At 43.4% G+C, this 19652-nt stretch overlaps 3 protein-coding genes and 1 non-coding gene across 18 annotated transcripts; 1 reads left to right on the top strand and 3 right to left on the bottom strand.

The window, feature by feature from the left end:
- Positions 1-486: 486 nt before the first annotated feature.
- LOC100384688 (uncharacterized) lies at positions 487-7081 on the top strand. The gene is made up of 10 exons (NM_001177165.1): positions 487-651; positions 737-885; positions 955-1086; positions 4221-4383; positions 4789-4866; positions 4950-5018; positions 5199-5342; positions 5454-5556; positions 5934-6205; positions 6298-7081. Exons 1-10 carry the CDS (start codon positions 547-549, stop codon positions 6460-6462), a joined length of 1380 nt encoding a protein of 459 aa, NP_001170636.1. The 5' UTR covers positions 487-546; the 3' UTR covers positions 6463-7081.
- A 439-nt stretch (positions 7082-7520) lies between these two features.
- Positions 7521-7593, bottom strand: TRNAA-CGC (transfer RNA alanine (anticodon CGC)). The gene has a single exon. It is a non-coding gene; the product is annotated as a tRNA-Ala (tRNA).
- Positions 7594-8121: 528 nt separating this feature from the next.
- Positions 8122-11005, bottom strand: LOC100283341 (uncharacterized). Its single transcript, NM_001371932.1, has 4 exons — positions 10581-11005; positions 9497-9637; positions 8935-9207; positions 8122-8684 (listed from the first exon to the last, which is right to left on the bottom strand). The coding sequence occupies exons 1-4, from the start codon at positions 10887-10889 to the stop codon at positions 8541-8543; spliced, it is 867 nt and encodes a 288-aa protein (NP_001358861.1). The 5' UTR covers positions 10890-11005; the 3' UTR covers positions 8122-8540.
- Positions 11006-12250: 1245 nt separating this feature from the next.
- LOC100382125 (Trypsin family protein) lies at positions 12251-19346 on the bottom strand. Of its 15 annotated transcripts, XM_035963113.1 has the most exons (9): positions 19023-19326; positions 18826-18883; positions 16856-16940; positions 15067-15667; positions 14839-14982; positions 13952-14192; positions 13285-13785; positions 12892-13182; positions 12251-12813 (listed from the first exon to the last, which is right to left on the bottom strand). In XM_035963113.1, exons 4-9 carry the CDS (start codon positions 15541-15543, stop codon positions 12800-12802), a joined length of 1668 nt encoding a protein of 555 aa, XP_035819006.1. In that variant the 5' UTR covers positions 15544-15667; positions 16856-16940; positions 18826-18883; positions 19023-19326; the 3' UTR covers positions 12251-12799. The 15 variants fall into 15 exon arrangements, with proteins under 15 accessions (XP_035819006.1, XP_008662130.1, XP_020400722.1 ...); XM_008663908.4 differs by having other exon boundaries at positions 12251-13182; positions 19146-19326; XM_020545133.3 differs by having other exon boundaries at positions 12251-13182; positions 15067-15596.
- Between the last annotated feature and the right edge of the window lie 306 nt (positions 19347-19652).

Here is a 19652-nt window from a genome sequence, read left to right on the forward strand (position 1 = left end):
TTCTTAGTTTCTTAAAAACTAATAAGTTAGACACACCTAGCTAAAGTCAGTTTATGATAATTGTGGTGGTTCTAAACACCATTAACCACTCTTTTGTTTAAAAAAATAGTTTCTAGAAACTAGAGATATAAACTAGATTGTTTCCAAACATGACCTTAAACAAAATAGTTTCTAGAAACTAGAGATATAAACTAGATTGTTTCCAAACATGACCTTAATTAGTCAAAAATAGTGTTTTAGTTTTATTAATAGCGAATGACGGTGAACGTTTTTCAATATAGCAAGAGACGACGCTATTTCTTTTTCCAGATTCTTTCCCTTCGTTTCTATTATAGCAAAGTCTACCGTGTCATTTTTTATAGTTACAAAAAACTCATCCATTTGTCGTCGACTCGTCGTCTTCATCACCCGCACGCTTTCTTCCACTTCTCTTTTCCTTACTTCCCAAACCCACCCTCCCAAGTCCCAAGCCCACCGAACCCTACTCACCAACCCACCCGCAGGAGAACGGAAAAAAAAAATCGTGTCGAGGCGACTTTCGCCGCCATGGCAGGCGATCCCCCGACGGCTGCGGAGAAGGAGACCCTGGTCTCCTCCTTCATCGAGATCACCGCCGGCCAGACCCTCGAGACTGCCACCCAGTTCCTCCAGGTCCGGTTTCCGCTCTCCTCCCCCCAAAACCATCCCTACTCGATTCAATCCGGTCTGATGTGATCCTGGGGTTTCCATTCCGCAGATGACGAGCTGGCACCTGGAGGAGGCGCTGCAGCTGTTCTACATCGACGGCGAGGCCGCCCACACCGCCGCGCATTCGGTGGACCCGTCGCCTGCGGCGGCGGCCCCGTCGGCACTAGCGGCGGCGGCCGGGGTGGAAGAGGCGATGAGGTAGGCTGCCAGGGTTTGGGTTTTGGGGTTTTTTGGTGGATCATTGAGTTGAGGGCATCCAATTCGCAGGTTCGCTCCACCCCCGGCGGCTGCACTGGGCGATGCAATGTCGCATGGGTTTGGGGTCAGGGAGGACGACGACGTTCGCGCGCCCCTGCCGGTGAAGAGGGAGACTCTCTACGGCGAGGGAATCGTGTCCGTGTAAGTAATAAGTAACGGTTCTACGGTCTGGCACTTTGCATGTTAGCATTGAATCCTGTAGTCATGCTTAGGGGGTGTTTGAATGCACTAGAGCTAATAGTTAGTAGCTAAAATTAGTTGAAACATCCAAACACCTTAGCTAATAGTTCAACTATTAGCTATTTTTGGCAAATTAGTTAATAGTTATTTGTTACCTAGCTAATTCCACTATCATTTTTTAGCCAACTAACTATTAGTTCTAGTGCATTCAAACACCCCCTTATTTGGCTTACCACCAATAGATTTTTATTAGTTGGTAGTATCCATTTGTGGCGTGCTTATAGAATCTATGCAGTCTGGCCAAACTTTCCTTCTTTGGTTACGGGTAGGGCCTACATACAATACAACACCCTATATGTACATGCGCTTATGGGCAATTTCTATCTGAACCTGCCAACGGTTGAGAGCAGCACTATCATCTCAGGTGCTTCGTGGCGGAGTCACTGCTTCACCTGACGTTCGATACTTGGAACGGTCTTGTGTTCTCCTGTGGAGTCGGGCGCTTGAGTGCAGCACAAAAACCTGCTACATACAGACTGAGTACTTCGGTAAAGTAGTGAAGTGTCAGTCTGCATTGTAGCCGAAAAATGCTTAAGACAAGTGCCTGGAAATTATTTTTTCCAGTGTGGATTTAGCTCTTCTACAGTTACGCAATGACTCAGCACCTTTTCTCTCTTTAAGTGTATTTGCAGTAGTCTTTGCTTCATTGCTTGTATGCACCCTTACAGCAACTACTGTATTTTAGTGGCAACTACGAGCTCCTTCAAGGGCTTCTAAAAAACACTTGGTAAATCATTGACTATTCCAAGAGCTCCACTTTTGCTTTTCTCCTATAATTGCTTCCTAGAAAAAAAAATTGGGTGCCAGGAGAGAAACAACCAAGACCAAGTGCTGATAGCAGGTGTGTAAGACACACAAATATCTGGGATTTGACAGGGAGATTTCCCAAGTGCTTACCCCTAGGGAGTCCAGATACAGAACTGTTGGAGGGCTGTCCTTTCTCCTTTTTTTCCAAAAACAAAATGAATTATGGAGTTGTTTCAAGGAGCTCTAGGAGACACTCTATGTTTTCTTCTATATCTGTTCTTTTATCCCTGATGACTAGCTAGTCATCATATGCCTACCTAATAGTCTATAATCAATTAATCAGTGTATTCTGCATGTTTGGTTATTGAATCACTCGTTCTTGACTTGGACGTGACTACAACATTGGTAATTCCACTAGTAAGCCAAATGTTGCATGTCGTCCAAGTTAATATTACCATTCTGTGAACACGCATTTTTTTGGAGTGTTTATGCCTATATGGTGTACTAAAGAAGGGGCGGGCCCAGGATTTAGAAAATAGGTATTTGAAATTTTACTAGAGCAAAAAATTTTGATGGCCTCTATCCTAGTAGTCTTTAAGCATATACAATTGATTCACATAGAAGTAATTTCATAGCATATAATTGAACATACACATTACAGAACTAGTAATTAGTAAACTAAATCATAAGTTCATAACTCACGCAACAAAGAATAGATCATAAGATGGTATTGTTCAATACTCAACATATTAAAGTATTAAATGTTTGACATAATCAAGTGGTTAGTGGCAATATTTAAATATATAGAGAACATTAAATACCATAAGAAAGCTTACATACTACAAGATAACCTTCCGATCCTTCAAGCTTTGAAATTAAGTGATAATGTTCTTATCCTTGACTTGTAAGAAAATTTGAGCAACAATATCCTTCTTTTTTGCAGCAGCTTTTGCTAAAAAAGCTCTCAAATCAGTAGTAGCACAGATCTTTCTCTTTATTTTTTGATATATAAATAATCACGATACACTCAAACTCAACTCAATGTCTAGTCTAAAACAAATTATAATATGCTCAAATCAGTGGAGCTGGGACGGCAGGACCTTGAATCGGCGTCTGGACCCTGTCACAGCTCCTAACGTCTGGCGATCTGCCCACGACGACGGGCTCGGCCTCGGCGGGAAGCTCCTAGCTTCGGCGGACGACACTCCCTCCCCTTTACGTTGGTGACTCGATGTTGGCAGACGTCGGCTCAGTGTCAATGCTCCCTCCCCTCGGCTCCCTCCTAGGCCCTGGCTCGCTGCTCCCTGTCCCGCTCCCGCAGTCCACGCGTGACGTGCCACCACCATGCCACCACGGGGCACTGCACACAGGAGTCCTGAGACTAGTAGCCCCAGGCACCAGCCACGGTTCCACTGAAGCACTGCGAGCCCGCTAGTGGGCCTAATGGGACACGTGTTAGGGAGGAATGAAGCTTGAGTTGGCTGAAAACGAATTTGGGACCAAATATAAGTATTTTACATATTTCAGTGTATATACATACATATATATAAATGTTTTTTTGCCAAAAATAATGGGTATTCAACTGAATACCCTTGATATGATGTGGGCCCGCCCCTAACTAAAGCAGTTGACATCTTGTGAGGCATATGCAAAACCAAGGACTCATCAAATTATTTACGTAATTAGCTGGGATTAACTTGGTGAACTACCATGGTTACGCTAGAATTTTTTTAAAAAAATGCATGTTATTGCTCCTATAGGCTATGCTTTTATGATTGAGCCTCCTTATTAAGCAAGGTTTCTTAAGATGAAAATAAATGCAGCAATTGTATTGTAATGCAAAATAATTACTGATCCTTTGATATGTTATAAGTTTTTTTTTGTAACAGAATGATGCAATTGTGTTTTATGGGCACGAACTCACATCCAATTTGGCTAATTTAGCCTCATGTGGCATTTCTGAGGTCCATGTTTCTTTTTCCCTTTACAGTGTCAACAGTTGTACTACCAACGCTACCCAACTGACCTTTTGTGACAAGCGTTTGTCTAATTGTCTTAAATAATAACCTTTAAAGATGTAAATTGAATTATTAATTAGAGATGGTTATTTATTGCTTCTCTTGTTAGCTAGATGCAAAATTATTTCCATGTTTTTTTCATTTGTAGTTAGCTTGGGCATGGCTGCATATAATTTATATTCTATTAATAACTCATATACTATTGCTGTTGATTGCAAAACTAGATTGTTCCATGAAATTTGAGTGTGATGGCCTTCCTTTTTTTTGCAGCATGCGACCTAATGCATCAGCTGCATTTCGTAACTTTGAACAAGAAGCAAGACAATCTGCTGTTTGGGACTCTGAGCAGAATGTTGCATCTAGTTCTGGTGATAATCTTGCTTCTTTATACCGTCCACCTTTTCCTTTGATGTTCAATGGATCCTTTGACAAGGTAAGCTGTATATCAATTATATCATCTCGTTAGTTTATATGCTCGTGAAAATCTATGGGCACTATTTTGTTATTTGCATATATGGAAAGCTGCACAACATATAATTGCCACTATGCTTGTATCTCAGTTGGCTGATGAATTTCTTGAAAACCATAACTATAGAGCAAGTAGCTCGGTGTTAGTTGGTTAAATATTCTTTAAATTGTTTCACCTTCTTTAAAAATGAAACAATACCATAATACTATATATTTTGGATGTGTTTTGTTGCTAAAATAGTGGATTGATGTCTATAGTAGTGTTCTTTCAAATTTATTATTCAACTACTTGTGTGCCCTTAAACTGCCTTTGAGCTGAAATTAAATATTGCTGATATTTTCTAATTCTTACGATTTTTCCCAAATGTAGGCAAAGTTAGAGGCTTCTTCCCTGGACAAATGGCTATTAATCAATTTGCAGTCGACAGAGGAATTTAGCTCTCACATGGTAAGCTCAGTCATTTTGTAGTGTATGTTGGTCCTTAGGTTTATTACTCCAAGTTTTGACGTTTGTACCTGCCTTTATTTAAGCTTAACCGAGACACTTGGGGAAATGAAGCGGTGGCTCAGTTAATTAGGTCAAATTTTATTTTCTGGCAGGTTCGTCCTCCCTTTCTGCTTCCGTATCTCTTCCAGTGATCTTATTCTCTCATTGCATTTCTTTTTGACATGTTGAGATCTATATTGACACAAGTTGTCTGCTAAATAGTTCTTGTTTCCCCCTAGATGGTCTCATGCCTGTACGCCTGTCTATTAATATGTTTTAACATGTTAATATAGGTTTACTATGACACCAGTGAGGGGAGGAAGGTATGCACCTATTACCATTTGGTGTCCATGCCTGCTATTCTCCTAATTGACCCCGTCACCGGGCAAAAAGTACATGCTTGGAATGGAATGGTTCACCCAGACCGTTTACTCGAGGTATTTTGATACTATTCTTAGCCTGTATGGGTGCGCACAAACCTGAATTATAAGATGTACCGTAGCGTAGATGTTCCTTGTTAATTCTTTCTGATTGTGTCCTTTACCTAGGATTTACTACCTTACCTGGATAAAGGTCCGAAGGGGCACCATGCAGCTCAACCTCAAAAGCGCCCAAGGAAAGTTGATCAGGAAGCTTCTACGGGCAAGCAAGGTAGGAGTTGAATTGTTCTTTTTAATTCGCAGTGGTATTACTTTTGCTTGTTATTTGGAAACCGACTAGCCATTTTGCATAACCATATGATGTAGCCATATCAAATGCATGGACCACATAATTTATCATGAACTAACATTCATTGTTTTTTCAAAACTATGGATATCCACATTTTTAAAACCAGCAAGAATGGTGCGTGTTGTTTTTCGTTGTACGATCGTATCATGCCATTTTCTTAATAGTATTTGTACATGATTTTCTGGCAGTTTACCCTAGCTGCTATCGTTTGGCTACCTGCAAGGCACTTCCTAGTTCCTACCATAGCTGGTTACCAAAAAGAGCTATAATCACATTGCCTTTTGATTCTTCCGTTTTAGGCAAAATCGCTGTAGAGGATGAGGATGAAGAACTAGCAAGGGCAATAGCAGCTTCGCTAGAGGTAGTCATTGAAGCATCAGACGCCAGTGATGATGATATGGCTGAAGCTGAACCTGAGGAGGAAAATGAGCCCAGCTTAAACATCAAGCCTGATTATCCTCCTCTCCCTGAAGAACCTAAAGGAAGCAGGGAGCTTCTCTGCAGGGTTGCGATTCGGCTACCGAACAATCAAAGGATCCAAAGAAACTTCCTTCACACAGATCCTATCAAGGTTACACCTCTGTAATTTTTCAAGAAGGATTCGGCTACCGAACCCTTCATTGTTTTCCCCCCGCTCCCTCACTGGTGCTCTCTCTGCTGCAGCTCCTGTGGTCATTCTGCGCTCCTCAGGTTGAGGACGGGGAGAAGAGGGCTTTCCACTTCGTACAGGCCATTCCTGGAGCATCCCAGAAGCTGCAGTTTGGAAGCGACCTAACTTTCAGGAAAGCTGGGCTGGCCAACTCGATGATCAACCTCTTGTGGGGCTGAGACGCTTCCATCTTGCGCTTGGAAGGCCTTGATCAGGACGTGTCCAGTGTCCTCCGGATGGGCTTGAAGATCCAGTTATTTTTCATTCCTTGAGGATTAACTCTTCATATTCTGCTCCGTCCCCTGGGCTGCATGTTGAAATGCTCCTTTTTGCCGTTCGTTCTTGTGTCTACACATACATCGCTGTCCCCGGTAGGGTTTTGCCTCGATTTAGTGCACATATCTATCAGAGATTCAATCTGGTGGTGTGGGGCGTGCGCATGGTCTGGTGCTTTGCTTTGATGTTTCCCTTTTGTATGGTCGTGGCAAAGTCTGAAAGGGAGATGCATGAAGGCAGGCAGCGCAATCAGATTCACAGCTGGACCTGGATCCAAAACCATGAATGAATGAGCAGGCATGGTCCTTGGTGTGCCCCGTCCAACCTCACACAGTGGCCGCTCAAAGCTGCCGGCACAGGACAGCGTGCGGATGCAGATGCAGTGATGGGAGATCGCAGGCAGGGAGAGTAGAGCAGAGAGAGAGGGACATCACAAGGTTACGTCCCTTTGATGAATCATCACTGCCCCTCCAGAGACATTGTTTCGTTGCATGATTTATATGTTCTATGACACCTTTTGTGAACTTGCTTGATGTATGACTGTACCTAATAATCTAATATGTTCCTTTTTAAAAGAGAGATGGGCGTATTAACAGCAATCCGCATGTTGCCTCCGCAAGCCGAAGACGCCGAACTGGGTGTGCGGTACGGGTGTGGACGCGCGGGCCAGCCGCGTGGCCACCACTGCACGCAGCTTTATTGAGGCAGAGAGCACGTTTCGTTTCAGCTCGGGCGTTGACTGAGCGTGCCAGGGCGCTTCCGCTCTCAAACAATTCCTCCCCACTGAACAGTCACTGTTGGCGCCTCCCGTCGTGGAGAGCACCGGCCGTATGGTGCTTTTTTTTTTTCCTTTTCGTGGGACCCATCAGCAGACATGAAGCTAAAAATACAGGTGCTTTTTTTTTTTCCTTTTCGTGGGACCCATCAGCAGACATGAAGCTAAAAATACAGGAAAAAAGTATGGAGGTGCGGGGAATCGAACCCCGTGCCTCTCGCATGCGAAGCGAGCGCTCTACCATATGAGCTACACCCCCATTGTTGGTTAGGTGTTGCCGTAATACATTTAAAAATATACACAGTCTATATCCTCCAATTTGGCGCCAGTCCTGTCAACGTGCTAGGTTCGGACTCGTCTCGGTAATCGGTATGTAGGCGTAGGGATGTCCATATACCCGTCCGTGACAGCATTTCGTATCCATACCATCACAAAAAATTATATTCATCGTACCTATTTCATATCCGTCTAGATTGTTGTCCATTAACATACCTACAGATAAAGAAATCATTCTATACCTTACATATCCTATCCGTCAACCTAACGGATAGAGATTGTTGTCCATTAACATATCTGTGGGTAGAGAAATCATTCTATACCTATTTACATATCAGATAAAATCCGTCGGGTATTTAGGTACCTATTGCTAGCGCCAAGGGGATTCAAATGTTGTAGTCGCAGGGACACCTGCGCACTGGAAGGACCCAGGTTTAGAATCCTATTCACGCATGCATGGTGTAGTGAATCGGCTGACAAACCTAACAGGACCGATGTCCGATTCCTCGCATGCAGTGTAGTATTAGTGTATTGCGTACATAGGTAGCTCGTCACATACACGAAAAGCTCCAGCCAGCCAGCCCTCCCAAATAAAAAAATAAAAATAAAAATCAGACGTTTCTGGCATGCTCCCCTCTTTCAACAAGCATATGCATGGTACGACCTACAAGTGAATGTCTCGACGCCCAACAATTATTTTCTTGCCTTTTTACACACCTTACGTTCGAGGATCACAGTCAGCACATCCATCGATCGACCTTGCCAATCGATGATCAATCTACTGTACAGTTGAGTGCCATGCCACAATAATCTGGATCCAGAATGGAGTAGGCTTCCCAAAGATGTAAGGAATGCCCACCAATTTGACTAGCTTTGACATAGTCTACAGATGTTCAATTTAGAATGTGCATTCCTATAACAAAACAAGAATCATGCTGCTGCAGATCGCTTATTGTCGGGGTCTTCTATGTTCAGGGCCTGCAGTAACTTCGGCCATGATTCGGGTATCCCACCAGGCAGATTGAACTCCAGCAGTTTCCCACGTGCTCTGTAGAACTCCTCCACTGGTTCAGTCTGCAAAGATGAAAACCCACTTGGTAAGGTATATGATGACACCACAGCAACCATGCTACAATCAAACGTGCAACCAATCAAAACATGCTACACTATTTTTTTTAGCATGTTACATTATTTCGTTTATACGAAAATCATATAGAAATTAGTCCAGCTTGCCTATATTACGACAAACTCATTTACTACAGCAGCACAAGAATTCAGGTTATATAAACAGATATATATATAAAAAAGGGCAACCACACCCTACCAAATCATGGTACACACGCAGCCGCTCTTTTACCACTTCTTCAGTATCGTCTGCTCTAGCAATCAGCTTCGATTCACACTGTGGAGGAGGCAACAGTGGGGGCATGTACATTCGAGGCCCACCATCTTCACCCTCAATATCAATGGAGGCCACATTGAAGTTCCCTCCACACTGGCTGCACATCCTCCTGCCAAGGCATTTCGCAAGCAGAGCTTCTTCTCGGAGTTTGAGATTGATCACCAAATCAATGTCTGTGACTCCTTCAAGTATCTCCTGACAGGGCACATGATAAAACCAGTATTAGGACCAAGCAGTCTACCCCAGTGTCTAAGGTTTGACACAAGTTATAACGTTGAGATAGAAATCCAGGGATACCGATCTACTGCTCATCTCTGAGGGCTAGAGCGGATGAAATCTATTCAACTCTAACCAACTTGTGCTTGGTGAAATCTAAGATTTTCATAAGAACTCAAAAGAAGATGCAAGTGAAAAATGCTTCCTGATAAGAGGCAAGTATGTGTTTTTGCTGCATACTTACGGTCAGGTCAAATAATTAGCTCACCGCTTGTCCTATGGTTCGAGGAAAGCCATCAAGGATGAACCCCAATTCACCCTTTTCCTCTCCCTCTTCCAGACGTCTTGACAGCAGATTTATGATGATCTCATCAGACACCAGTTTTCCATGATTGACAATCTCAGCAAGCTGGAAAAGAAGCATACAGACAACACAATAAAAAAAAACTGACAGAAGATTTATGTTTATCTCATTAGATACCAGTTTTCCATGGCTGACAACCTCAGCAAACTGAAAAAGAAACACAAACAACCAACACAATCAGGAAATGGAACTAAAAAGTGGTCAAAGAGGAGTCACAACAGGAGGTTCTAATGGTCTATGTAGAATTGCATCGACAAGGTTATGGTCTAACTACTACTAAGCTACATCCTACGGTCACATGCCAAATGATTAACTCCATCCTTACACTGGGTTTTTGTTTCAAACAACAACCAACATATGCGAAGGCACTTGTAGACTTTACAAGCTTCTGAAGGGCTATGAATTTACCTGTTCAGATAGATTTCTGAATAGGAGCGCGGCTGTTGGGGCCTCTTTTCTGCCTTCTCGTTTGGTCAGAAACTTCTGATGTTTGGGATGTTGTGTAAAACGTTGCTGGTTCCTGTTTCTTAATGAAATGGGTGTGGTGTGGTGGTGGTGGTGGGGGGGGGGGGGGGGGGGGGGGGACACCTCCTTTCTGTTAAAAAATGAATTTACTCAAACATTTATTTACCGAGCTTATTGTACAGGTCAGCTAATCTCTTTATTCCCTACCGAAAGCAATGGGTCGTGCAAAGCAGCCACAGGCAGCACCTTCGTGAACTATAGTGCTTCCTACCTATGTAGAGGGAGAGGCGGCTGGCGTATGCCATGATAGCAGAATGCATGCAAGTGCAATCCGTAGAGATTGTAGTTGCAGTTGTGACGAGTTCGTTAACATGCTGCGACAAGCCGATGGATGGTACAGCAGAGCAACAATGATCCGTGGCACACGCAACATAGTTACGAGCGAACTAGAACATGGCGCACCGGATCCATCAACCCGGTTAACCTATCTCAGTGCCAGGTAATCCACGAGACTGATATTTACCTTGTTGGAGAAGGGGCCAGGGGTGGCCAGGGCGTCGCGGACGAGGTCGCCGGTGGCGATGTGCGGGACGCCGAGCAGCTGCGAGAGGCGGCTGGCGTAGGTGCCCTTCCCCACCCCGGGGCACCCGAGGAACACCCACTGCACGCGCCTCCCGTCCTCCTGATCCCGCCCCATGCGCCCGGGCGCCGCCGCCCTCACCCGCGCCCCCGCCGCCGCCGCCTCCTTCGGCAGCGCCGGCCCCGAAGCAGCGGTCAGGGTTCGCCGGGACGCGGCGGCGAAGTTGCGGATCGCGCGAGACATCCCCGCCATCTCGCCGGCTCGGCTCGGGACGAGCAGGGCCGCAGAGATATTTCTTGGGTTTTTCTTCCTTTTGTCGTGCGTTCGTGACTTGCGTGTTGCGTGTTTTGAGTTCGACTTGGAGTCTTCGACACGCACGAGAGAGAAAGAGAGAGAGGAGGGGAGGGGGTACATACATGTGCTTTAGCCTTTAGGTCAATGACGAGTGGGACCCGCGCGTCGGCTCAGACCGGCCTTGTCACGTGCTGAATTGAAAACTGTCGTGGTGACACCGTTTGGGATGACTGGAGGAGGAGAGATCCACGTGGAATCTTTCGAATCCTTTCCGATTGTCAAACCCAGCTGTGCGCGAGTAAGAAAAAATAAGTAATTTTACCGTTTATTGAAACAATACATGTGACCCACGTGGAGTTGAAACGGGACAACTAAAACCGAGAGGCTTAAATTTTAGTTTGCCTAAAAAATATAAAATCCAGAGGTTGACTATTATTATATATATTATATATTTTTCTGTTCGAAATTATAAGATGTTTTAATTTGCCTAGTTACACGTCTTTTTTATTATGTACGTATCTAATTTTTCAATAAAATCTATGAATATAGAAAAAATAAAATATCTTAGAGTTTAAAATAGATGGAGTATTAAAGCTATAGCTTTAGATTGTTTTAATTTATCTGCATTCACATTTCAGGAATAAAAAATCCTTAGACAAACCCGATAAAATCTAATTTATACTAGCAGTAACAAAAAATAAATTAGCAATTACTCCATCCGTTCCTTTTTATTGTCATGTTTTAGTTTAAAATGAACTAACGGACGATAAATATTCAAGACAAAGGTAGGACCATTTTTTATAGTCGAACAAGAATAAAAAAAATTACTATGATACAAAGACAAATGACATATCCTAAAAGTACTCCCAGTATTCTAGATTATAAGAAATCCAAACTTTTTTCAATAGTCAAAGCATATGAAACAAGCCCATTAAGGCGTTTTAGCTATTTGAGTCCTAGCTATATAGCCAGCCGGTCGTGTTTATGACCCTGTAAAACACTAATTACATTATAAACTGTATTGTTTACAAAATAGAGTTTAAAATGAGATGGGTAGAGATTGAAATGAGGTGCTGTTTTGTTCACATATTGGTAACTTAATGGGTAACCAATAACGTTAAATTATATTTGATTAAGTCCAACCTTAATCCAAATCACACTAAAAATGGACTGACTTATTCAAACTTGTTACCGCTAGTATTCAAATATAAATCATTATCATTATCATTTACGTTACATTTCGTAAACCAAACGATATATGAGATAGAATGAGTAATTTGTTGAAGATAGCTTAAGAACTCATCAAGCTAGAGAGCGACTACTCTGTCCAAACTTTAGCCAGCAGGTCGTTTGATCAAGCAGGTCAGGACAACACCTAGGGGCTGCTTGAATCAGAGAGTTTGTATCCTAATCTCCCCAAAAATCTAAGAGAAAATACTTTCTAAACACCTAAAATATTCAGCTTTATTGTCAATTCATCGATACGGGGTTGGTTGGTTGCGCCTAAGATTCTCGAGCTCTGGTTGCTGTTGCTCAATTTTACAATGCTTCATGCAGTACATACAAACGAGCATACAACAAATAACATTACATGAGCAAGAAATATGGCGCCTCTGTCTATCTGAGGTGCCGACATCTTACGCAGCACTACATATGCTAGAGTTGGTAGACACTTGACGCAAAACTGCAGGAGCAAGCGGCTGCAGGAGCTTCACAGCTTAACCCAGACCGGGTTTCAAGCAGAACAACCGGTCCAGTCGCCTAGAAACAGATTATTTCCTTTGTGGCCATACCTGCAATGATCGATAAAAAAAGCTGAATGATACGGAGCCTCCTGCAATACGTCTGCAGCATAGCAGCGGGCAGCCTCATTTCTGCAAGTCTATGTCCAGCATCGAATCAGAAACAGAGCGGAGTCTTTCTGGCTCCCGCTCTCCCAGGTTCAGAGCAATAGAAATACCATCAGGTGAATTTTCCGATTCCAAGTCCATCAAGTTATTGAAGTCACCGTTGCCTTCTTCACCATTGCGCATTGGAGACATCAGGTTTAGCTCTTCCACATCCTCGTTGGGTTGGTCCGTTGATATGGCAGAACCGTCTCGAGGAATGATGTTAATGCCGAGAGGCTCATAGATTTTGTCGATTTTATCATCCTCTTGAGGGCCAGCAACAGGTGACGATTCTGTGGCAGTTGAATTAGTGGCTGCAGCCGCAGCGGCAGCTAGAGTAATCCTTTGTTCTTCCAAGGCAGCTGTGTACAAAAGAACAATAACCATCAGAGGAAATGAAGATGGTACTACAAATAAGACTTAACATATTCATTTTGACAGAGACTTTTGGCTGGGAAAAAAACCTTGTAGCCCTTCACTTGTTGTGATCAGATCTAGCTCCAAGAGATCAAGAAGGCGGCCAAGATCAACTCCACTTGTCCAGTTCTCCGGACCCTGGCCACTTTTAAGTTTCAACCTTCCCCGGTTAGCTGTACCACCCCATATAATTCCTATAGGTTGCGGCTTCTCACCGTCTTGTCCTGTTAAGATTATGAGGCTTCCACTGTCCCCTTCAAGATCAAATGTTTGTTGGTTCTCCCCAACGACAAGAAAGTCAGTGAAGAAACATATTCCCTTCTCATCATTGTACTCAAGTGCGTATGCGACAACAGTCCCAGTTGTCATACCAGAACTTCTTCCAACTTTGACAACTTGTCTCCCAATGAGACTGCCAATTGGGGATTGCAAGTCAATTGCCTTTACATTACCAATGACTCCAACTCCTTTAACGGAGGTGCTGACACTAGCAATTTCAAAGTCATCAGCAAACGGTATAAATGCACCATCAGCTCGGACAAAAGTTTCTGCAGCCACATTACAACGTAGATGACATGAGGATAAGGATATCAATAATACCCTGAAGAAAAATATATCTCACAATAAAAGTCAAAGTAAACACTGCAATGAGCAGTGGGGAATGCCATAAAGTGTGAAAAACTTGACCACAGTTATTATTGGCATCTTACTTACCTGGGTTTGTTCCTGCATATATCCCGTACCAAACATCATCTGTTATAAATGATGTTGCTCTCTCAACAGCACCTAGGTAAACTCCAGGTCCAAGATTAGGAGGCAACGGATGGAACATCTTCTGGTTGGGATAATCCAGATCAACCGCAACATGCCTGTTTGTAAGGAACCCAACTTGCTTGTTGCCAGTTCGACTCTTCACAATGGCACCCAAAGTCCCATAGGTCTCAAGACTAGCCACCTAAAGGTTGATTAAAAAAGACAACACTTAGCTGAAGATGGCAAATGCATGAATTTTTGTATATCAGTTATCTCCAAGTGATTTTGATTGATAAGAAAACACTGCAGACATGAAGTAAGACTGGTCATTATATGTTATAACAAACCATATCATTTGATGAAAAAAGTGTTAGAGTGGACGCATTAACTAGCTCAACCCAAAAGCTTAAGCTGATGGGAGAAGGTAGTCTATCCACTTGTACACTTCAACACCCCCACTCACGTGCAGCCACTTTTAAGTCGTCCAATTAATCGCGATTAGTCGTGATTAATCGTCCAAGTCGGTTTGGACCAATCTCGATTAATCACCCAAGTCGGTCAGCCAGAACGACCAACAAGTCATCCAACTTGAAAACACAGTCAGAGATAAAGGCGCAAACGTGGAAATAAATGGGTGGAGACAGAAATAAAGCCTCTATCAGGATTCAAACTCGAGACCTCTGGCTTTAATACCATGTTAGAGTGGACGCACTAACCAGCTCAACCCAAAAGCTTAAGCTGATGGGAGAAGGTAGTCTATCCACTTGTATACTTCAACAAAAAGAAAGGTGGTCAAGTAATGAAGCAGTCCAAACAAGATGCAGCATAAGAGAACAAAAGAAAGTCACCTGTGAACCTGAGCCTATACTAGGGTCGCTACCACGCAATCCATCAACAAGCTCATCATAAAGTTGTTCCTTCGGTGTTGGGGCTGGTGCACCATAATAAGAAAATTCAACAACATCAACATCACACCACACACCCCCAGGTCCCTGTTTATGGAATGCAACGAAACTGTATGTGATTCAGATGGCTTAAATAACTTTGTAAACTACATGAAACAAAATCGTGCCTACCTCAAGGGCACCTGGAAGACATTGAGTAGGGCTGAGCCACTTCCTGTGAACCTTTCGAGCAACAAACACAAGGATGGCAGGTGTGTCAGTCAATGTTCCTTTCCTGATTCTAAAGCCTATTGCTGTACCAAGACTAAACCGGCGGAGAATCTTGCTGTGGAATGCTCTTATAATCATTAAATCAAGTAAGGTGGTGGCTTGCTGGCCATTTGGCAAGCGACCAAGATGTCCTGGTAGTACACCCTTCTGTAGATTCCCAAAGTAATTAGCACGGCCTTCAGCTGAGCCGTGCATTAGAGTAGATGTAGGCCAAGAAAAGTATGCAGCGCTGCTTTCAGAGTGCTGACCAGCTGAAGCAATTGGCTGGAGAGGAGATGGACAGCAATTATGATTGCATCCGTTCCTCTCCATATCCAGACCCGAAGCCTCTGACTGTGATGAACCAGCATGCGCCTTCCAAATATCTGAGGGCTGCATTATGCAAGTATCATCTAGTTCTGTAGAATTTTTAAGCCTTCAACGTTGTAAAACTGCGGCATGAGAGAGCAGAACCTTGAAGATGGAAAAAAGGTATCAACTCTGTTTTAGAATTGATGCACAACTGATCACAGGAAAAAAAGAAGTCCATAAGTCATCAACAGAAAATGGTTCATCAAGAATTAGACCTACAAGTTTACGAATCAGAGCAATATAAAACTAATATCACAGCCCCGCAGCGCATTGTCTAATGATACAAGTAAAAAAATGGTTGCACACAGCCAGCATCAAAAGGCGTTGCACTAGGATTCTAGGAATGATGTTAAAAGAATAAAGTTAACTTTGCAGAGAATAAGTGCAAAGTTCTCTAGAAGCAACGTTCCTCCCAGTGGAATACCAACAGGTGAAAGAATGATATATCAAGAAGACTATAGTGGTATTTTTTCCATAATAAAAACTGATTACCAGTAAAAGTGCACAAGGGAAGCACGAATTCAGTAAAAACACGGACAATACAAAGGATCCACATCGTCTGCTGTTCAGCAGATTAATCAGTGTTCAACTTGGGAAGATAAGGCATGCAGCAAGAGCATATCTTATCCTTTTTTATTAATAAAAAAACTCAGAATAGAGCAGCCTTTCCATATTTGTAGGGGGAGAAGGCTCGCCTTGGTTTATCTCTACCATATTAAGTTGCATGCACCAACCAGTCCAACCCAAAAGCTTAAACTGATAGGAAGAGGTAGGCAATTCACTTATATTATACTCCAACACCCCCCTCACGTCGAGCCTCTTTTTTTGGGTCTCAGACATGGAATAGAAGCGAACAACAATTATTTTATTTAATAGCGCTAACCAGGATTCAAACTCGTGACCTCTGGCTCCGATAACATGAAGGAAGGAGAGAATGTGTATAATGTGTGGGATGTATTGCATTGAGTCTCTAGAGAGAATATGTAGGAGTACATGACTTGGAGGGCAAGAAGCCTATCCTAGAGATAAGGAATGTTATCCTAGATATAAGGAAGGTTATCCCGGGATTACAATCAATCCTAAACCAACCATATGAGGAGTTGCCTAATATACTCAACATGCCTAATATACTCTAACACCCAGACCCCACTCATGCGGGAGCCTCTAACCCTGGGTCTGCCGTAAAAACTCAAAATGGAGCTAAGATACCTTATAACATGGGAAGGTAAACAAATGGACAGGTCATGATAGGCAAACTCGAACAGATAACTTGTCCAGAGAAAATTGAAAGGTATGAATACATATAGTGATGAAAATTTGATTGATATGACTCTAATACCTATATTACTGTAGTAAACCATCTTGGAGGGCACTCGGCACATGATATATAATGGGAATGTATCTAAGGAGGAACGATTGATGAGCTGCAAAATGGGGAAACTATATGAGTTTTCAATTCTACACAGAATATTAGACTTGCCAACATGCAAGCTGCCACAAAACAGGAAACACATTGACTATTGCACCAGAAGGTAGATGCAGGATCCTTAATGATCGTTTGTTTGTATTCCCTACTTCCTAGCTCATATCTTTCAATGTGAGTCTCCACCACACAAATCAACGTAATAACTAAATAAGGTGCCTAACCAAAACATTACTCTGAAAACCTAGAGGTAACCGGTGTTCCGGATATCAACTTATCATAACCTCAATCAGAAACAAAAATGAGTGTTCATTTTATGGATATACTTTTGCTATACAATGTAAACATTAGGTGACTCCATGCCGATCCCAATCGGGCAATTATAACTTTAAAAATAGGTACCCCCACCCCACCCACAAAAAACGGATCCCTTTGAAACAATATACAAGAAAGGCGTGACAGAAAAGCTGGGGTCCCCGTAATTTTCAGTATTTGTGTGTACATGGGGAAGTAAGCTGAAGTTAGAAACCACTGAAGCCGATGCCCAATGGTAAATAAGAGCATGATACCTAATCAGTACATGAACAACGCTAATCCAATTTCCTATACGGAATGTAACAAACCTTACTAGCAGAAGGGAAGAGAGTAAAAGTTGACCTAGATCCTACATAATTTTCTTTAACCCCAATATTTTTGGGAAAGCTGCACTAGCTCTCGAGTCGCCAGCTTAATTGGGTTCCCATGACGGCATCAACTAGCATTGGTTTTTGGCTCAAGAAAACAAAACAAATAATCTAATGGAACTATGAACAAATGGATTCAGACTAGCTGTCATATGTCACTGACTCACTGTGCAGCACACGAGTTCACAAACGATGAGGGGAAGACAGATAAAAGATTTGGATCTGATTGGGAGCAGCAATCCAGCTCTTGGACAAGCTGAAAGAATCCATCCAAGACAGCAAAGTTATGATAGATTGATTAATCACCAGAAAAGGGGAAACCCAACTAAAGACCGCACAGACAGATCTCCACGGCCACCCCACTCGACCACAAGAGGAGCAGACACGATGATGGGTGGAGGATCCAGCATGACTAAGAAAGGGGAAAGCCAGGGAATTCCCTCTCTGTCCGTCTCGTATTCCTAACTCCACATGCACCTTCCAACCAGTTGTCTCTCCATCACTCTCCTGGTTTACCTTGGAGAAGTGCTACCTAAGACTGGGGTCGGAGTGGCGCCAGGCAGTGGAACGCAATGGCCAGCGGAGGAGTGGAGAGGACGGCAAATAGTTGATGTGAGTGCACAGAGACCGACAATCCAGTGGCCAGTAGGAGTGCAGGGCACTCTTGCTTGTTGTCTTCTAGCCTGGAGAGAATGAGAGGGAATGGCGAGGAAATAGTGGGGCAAATTTCCTGGATTGTGGCCTTTTTTATGTCTTGTACCCTTAATAGTTAATACCGCTATCTTAAGCACACCGAAAACAGATCATCAGTGTAGTTTGTATTGTATTTCCCATAGTAATATCACGATGAATCAAGTGCTGCTACTGCCACAAGTTCGCTAAGTGGTCATAGAATTAAGTCAGAAGGTTCAGGCCTCGAAATTTCGGGTTAGTAAAAATTTAACGCTGGTGGCCTGCGCTAGTGCTGCTTCTAGTCTTTCGCCCATCTTGCTAATAATGGATAACTGCACTTAACTGCTTACTAATAACACTCTAACTGGTATGGGGATCCATAATTCTATACACAGGCCTCATGACCATATTCTTGTGTTGCATCCTTGTAGCTGCCGGCTGCTAGCATTTTTTTTCCAGAGCAATACCAAAGGTCCAAACCTAGAGGAGACTAGCTTGGCACAGTCGCACAGAACGAGCAGCAGACCTTACCTGGCTGCTCCGGACTCCGGAGGGATGGCGAAGCCGCTTTGCTAGTGCTCCTGCATATCTGCAACGAGAGGAGGAAGAGGTCAGGACGGAGAGGATCTGAGCACAACCCTAATCTCCACTCTCCACTCCACAGTCAACGCGCGCGCGCCCCAAAAAAGGTAGCGGGGCTATCCCGGCCGCGAGGAGAGGGAACACACCGGCGGCGAGGACGGTGCAGATCCTTCTGCCGAATCCACGAACCGCGTCCGCGCAGCACAGCCCGGCGGCGGAGGGGAGCGCGCCCAAAATCGACAAGAGGAGGAGCTGGCGCGTAGACACACCAGGAACAGCGGAGGGAGCTCGCCGGAGGAGGGAGGTAAAGCGGTCGGACGAGCGAGGCGTCCGGAGGAAGAAGCACACCGTTGGAGACGAGACGGGAGGAGGAAGGTGGAAGACTCAAGAGTCAACAAGACTGGAAGAGCAGGGAGGGAAAAAGGTGTGACGGAGATAGAATATAAAATGGACATGCACCAGCGAATTTCGGTCGCTAGGATGAAGAGGACAACGGAGCAGATGCACGTGAGATAGTTATTTAAATATAATTATTGTTTATTTTTAATAGTTAGATAATTGTGGTTTGGTAATTGTGGTTTGGTGTTTACCCTTAATTTTTTATTTTTAAGCAGAAGTTTGTGGGATCGAGTACTCACCCTGCATTATTTTTTGTTTTTTATTATGCACGGTGGATCTCATAGCATCATACGCTCACATTGGTTTTTTAATAAAATAGTATTTGATAAAAAATTGATTTTTAAAATGTGTAAAAGACCTCCTTACTCTTTCATAGA

Source organism: Zea mays, chromosome 10, assembly GCF_902167145.1.
Source record: "Zea mays cultivar B73 chromosome 10, Zm-B73-REFERENCE-NAM-5.0, whole genome shotgun sequence".
Classification (NCBI taxonomy): Eukaryota; Viridiplantae; Streptophyta; class Magnoliopsida; order Poales; family Poaceae; genus Zea; species Zea mays.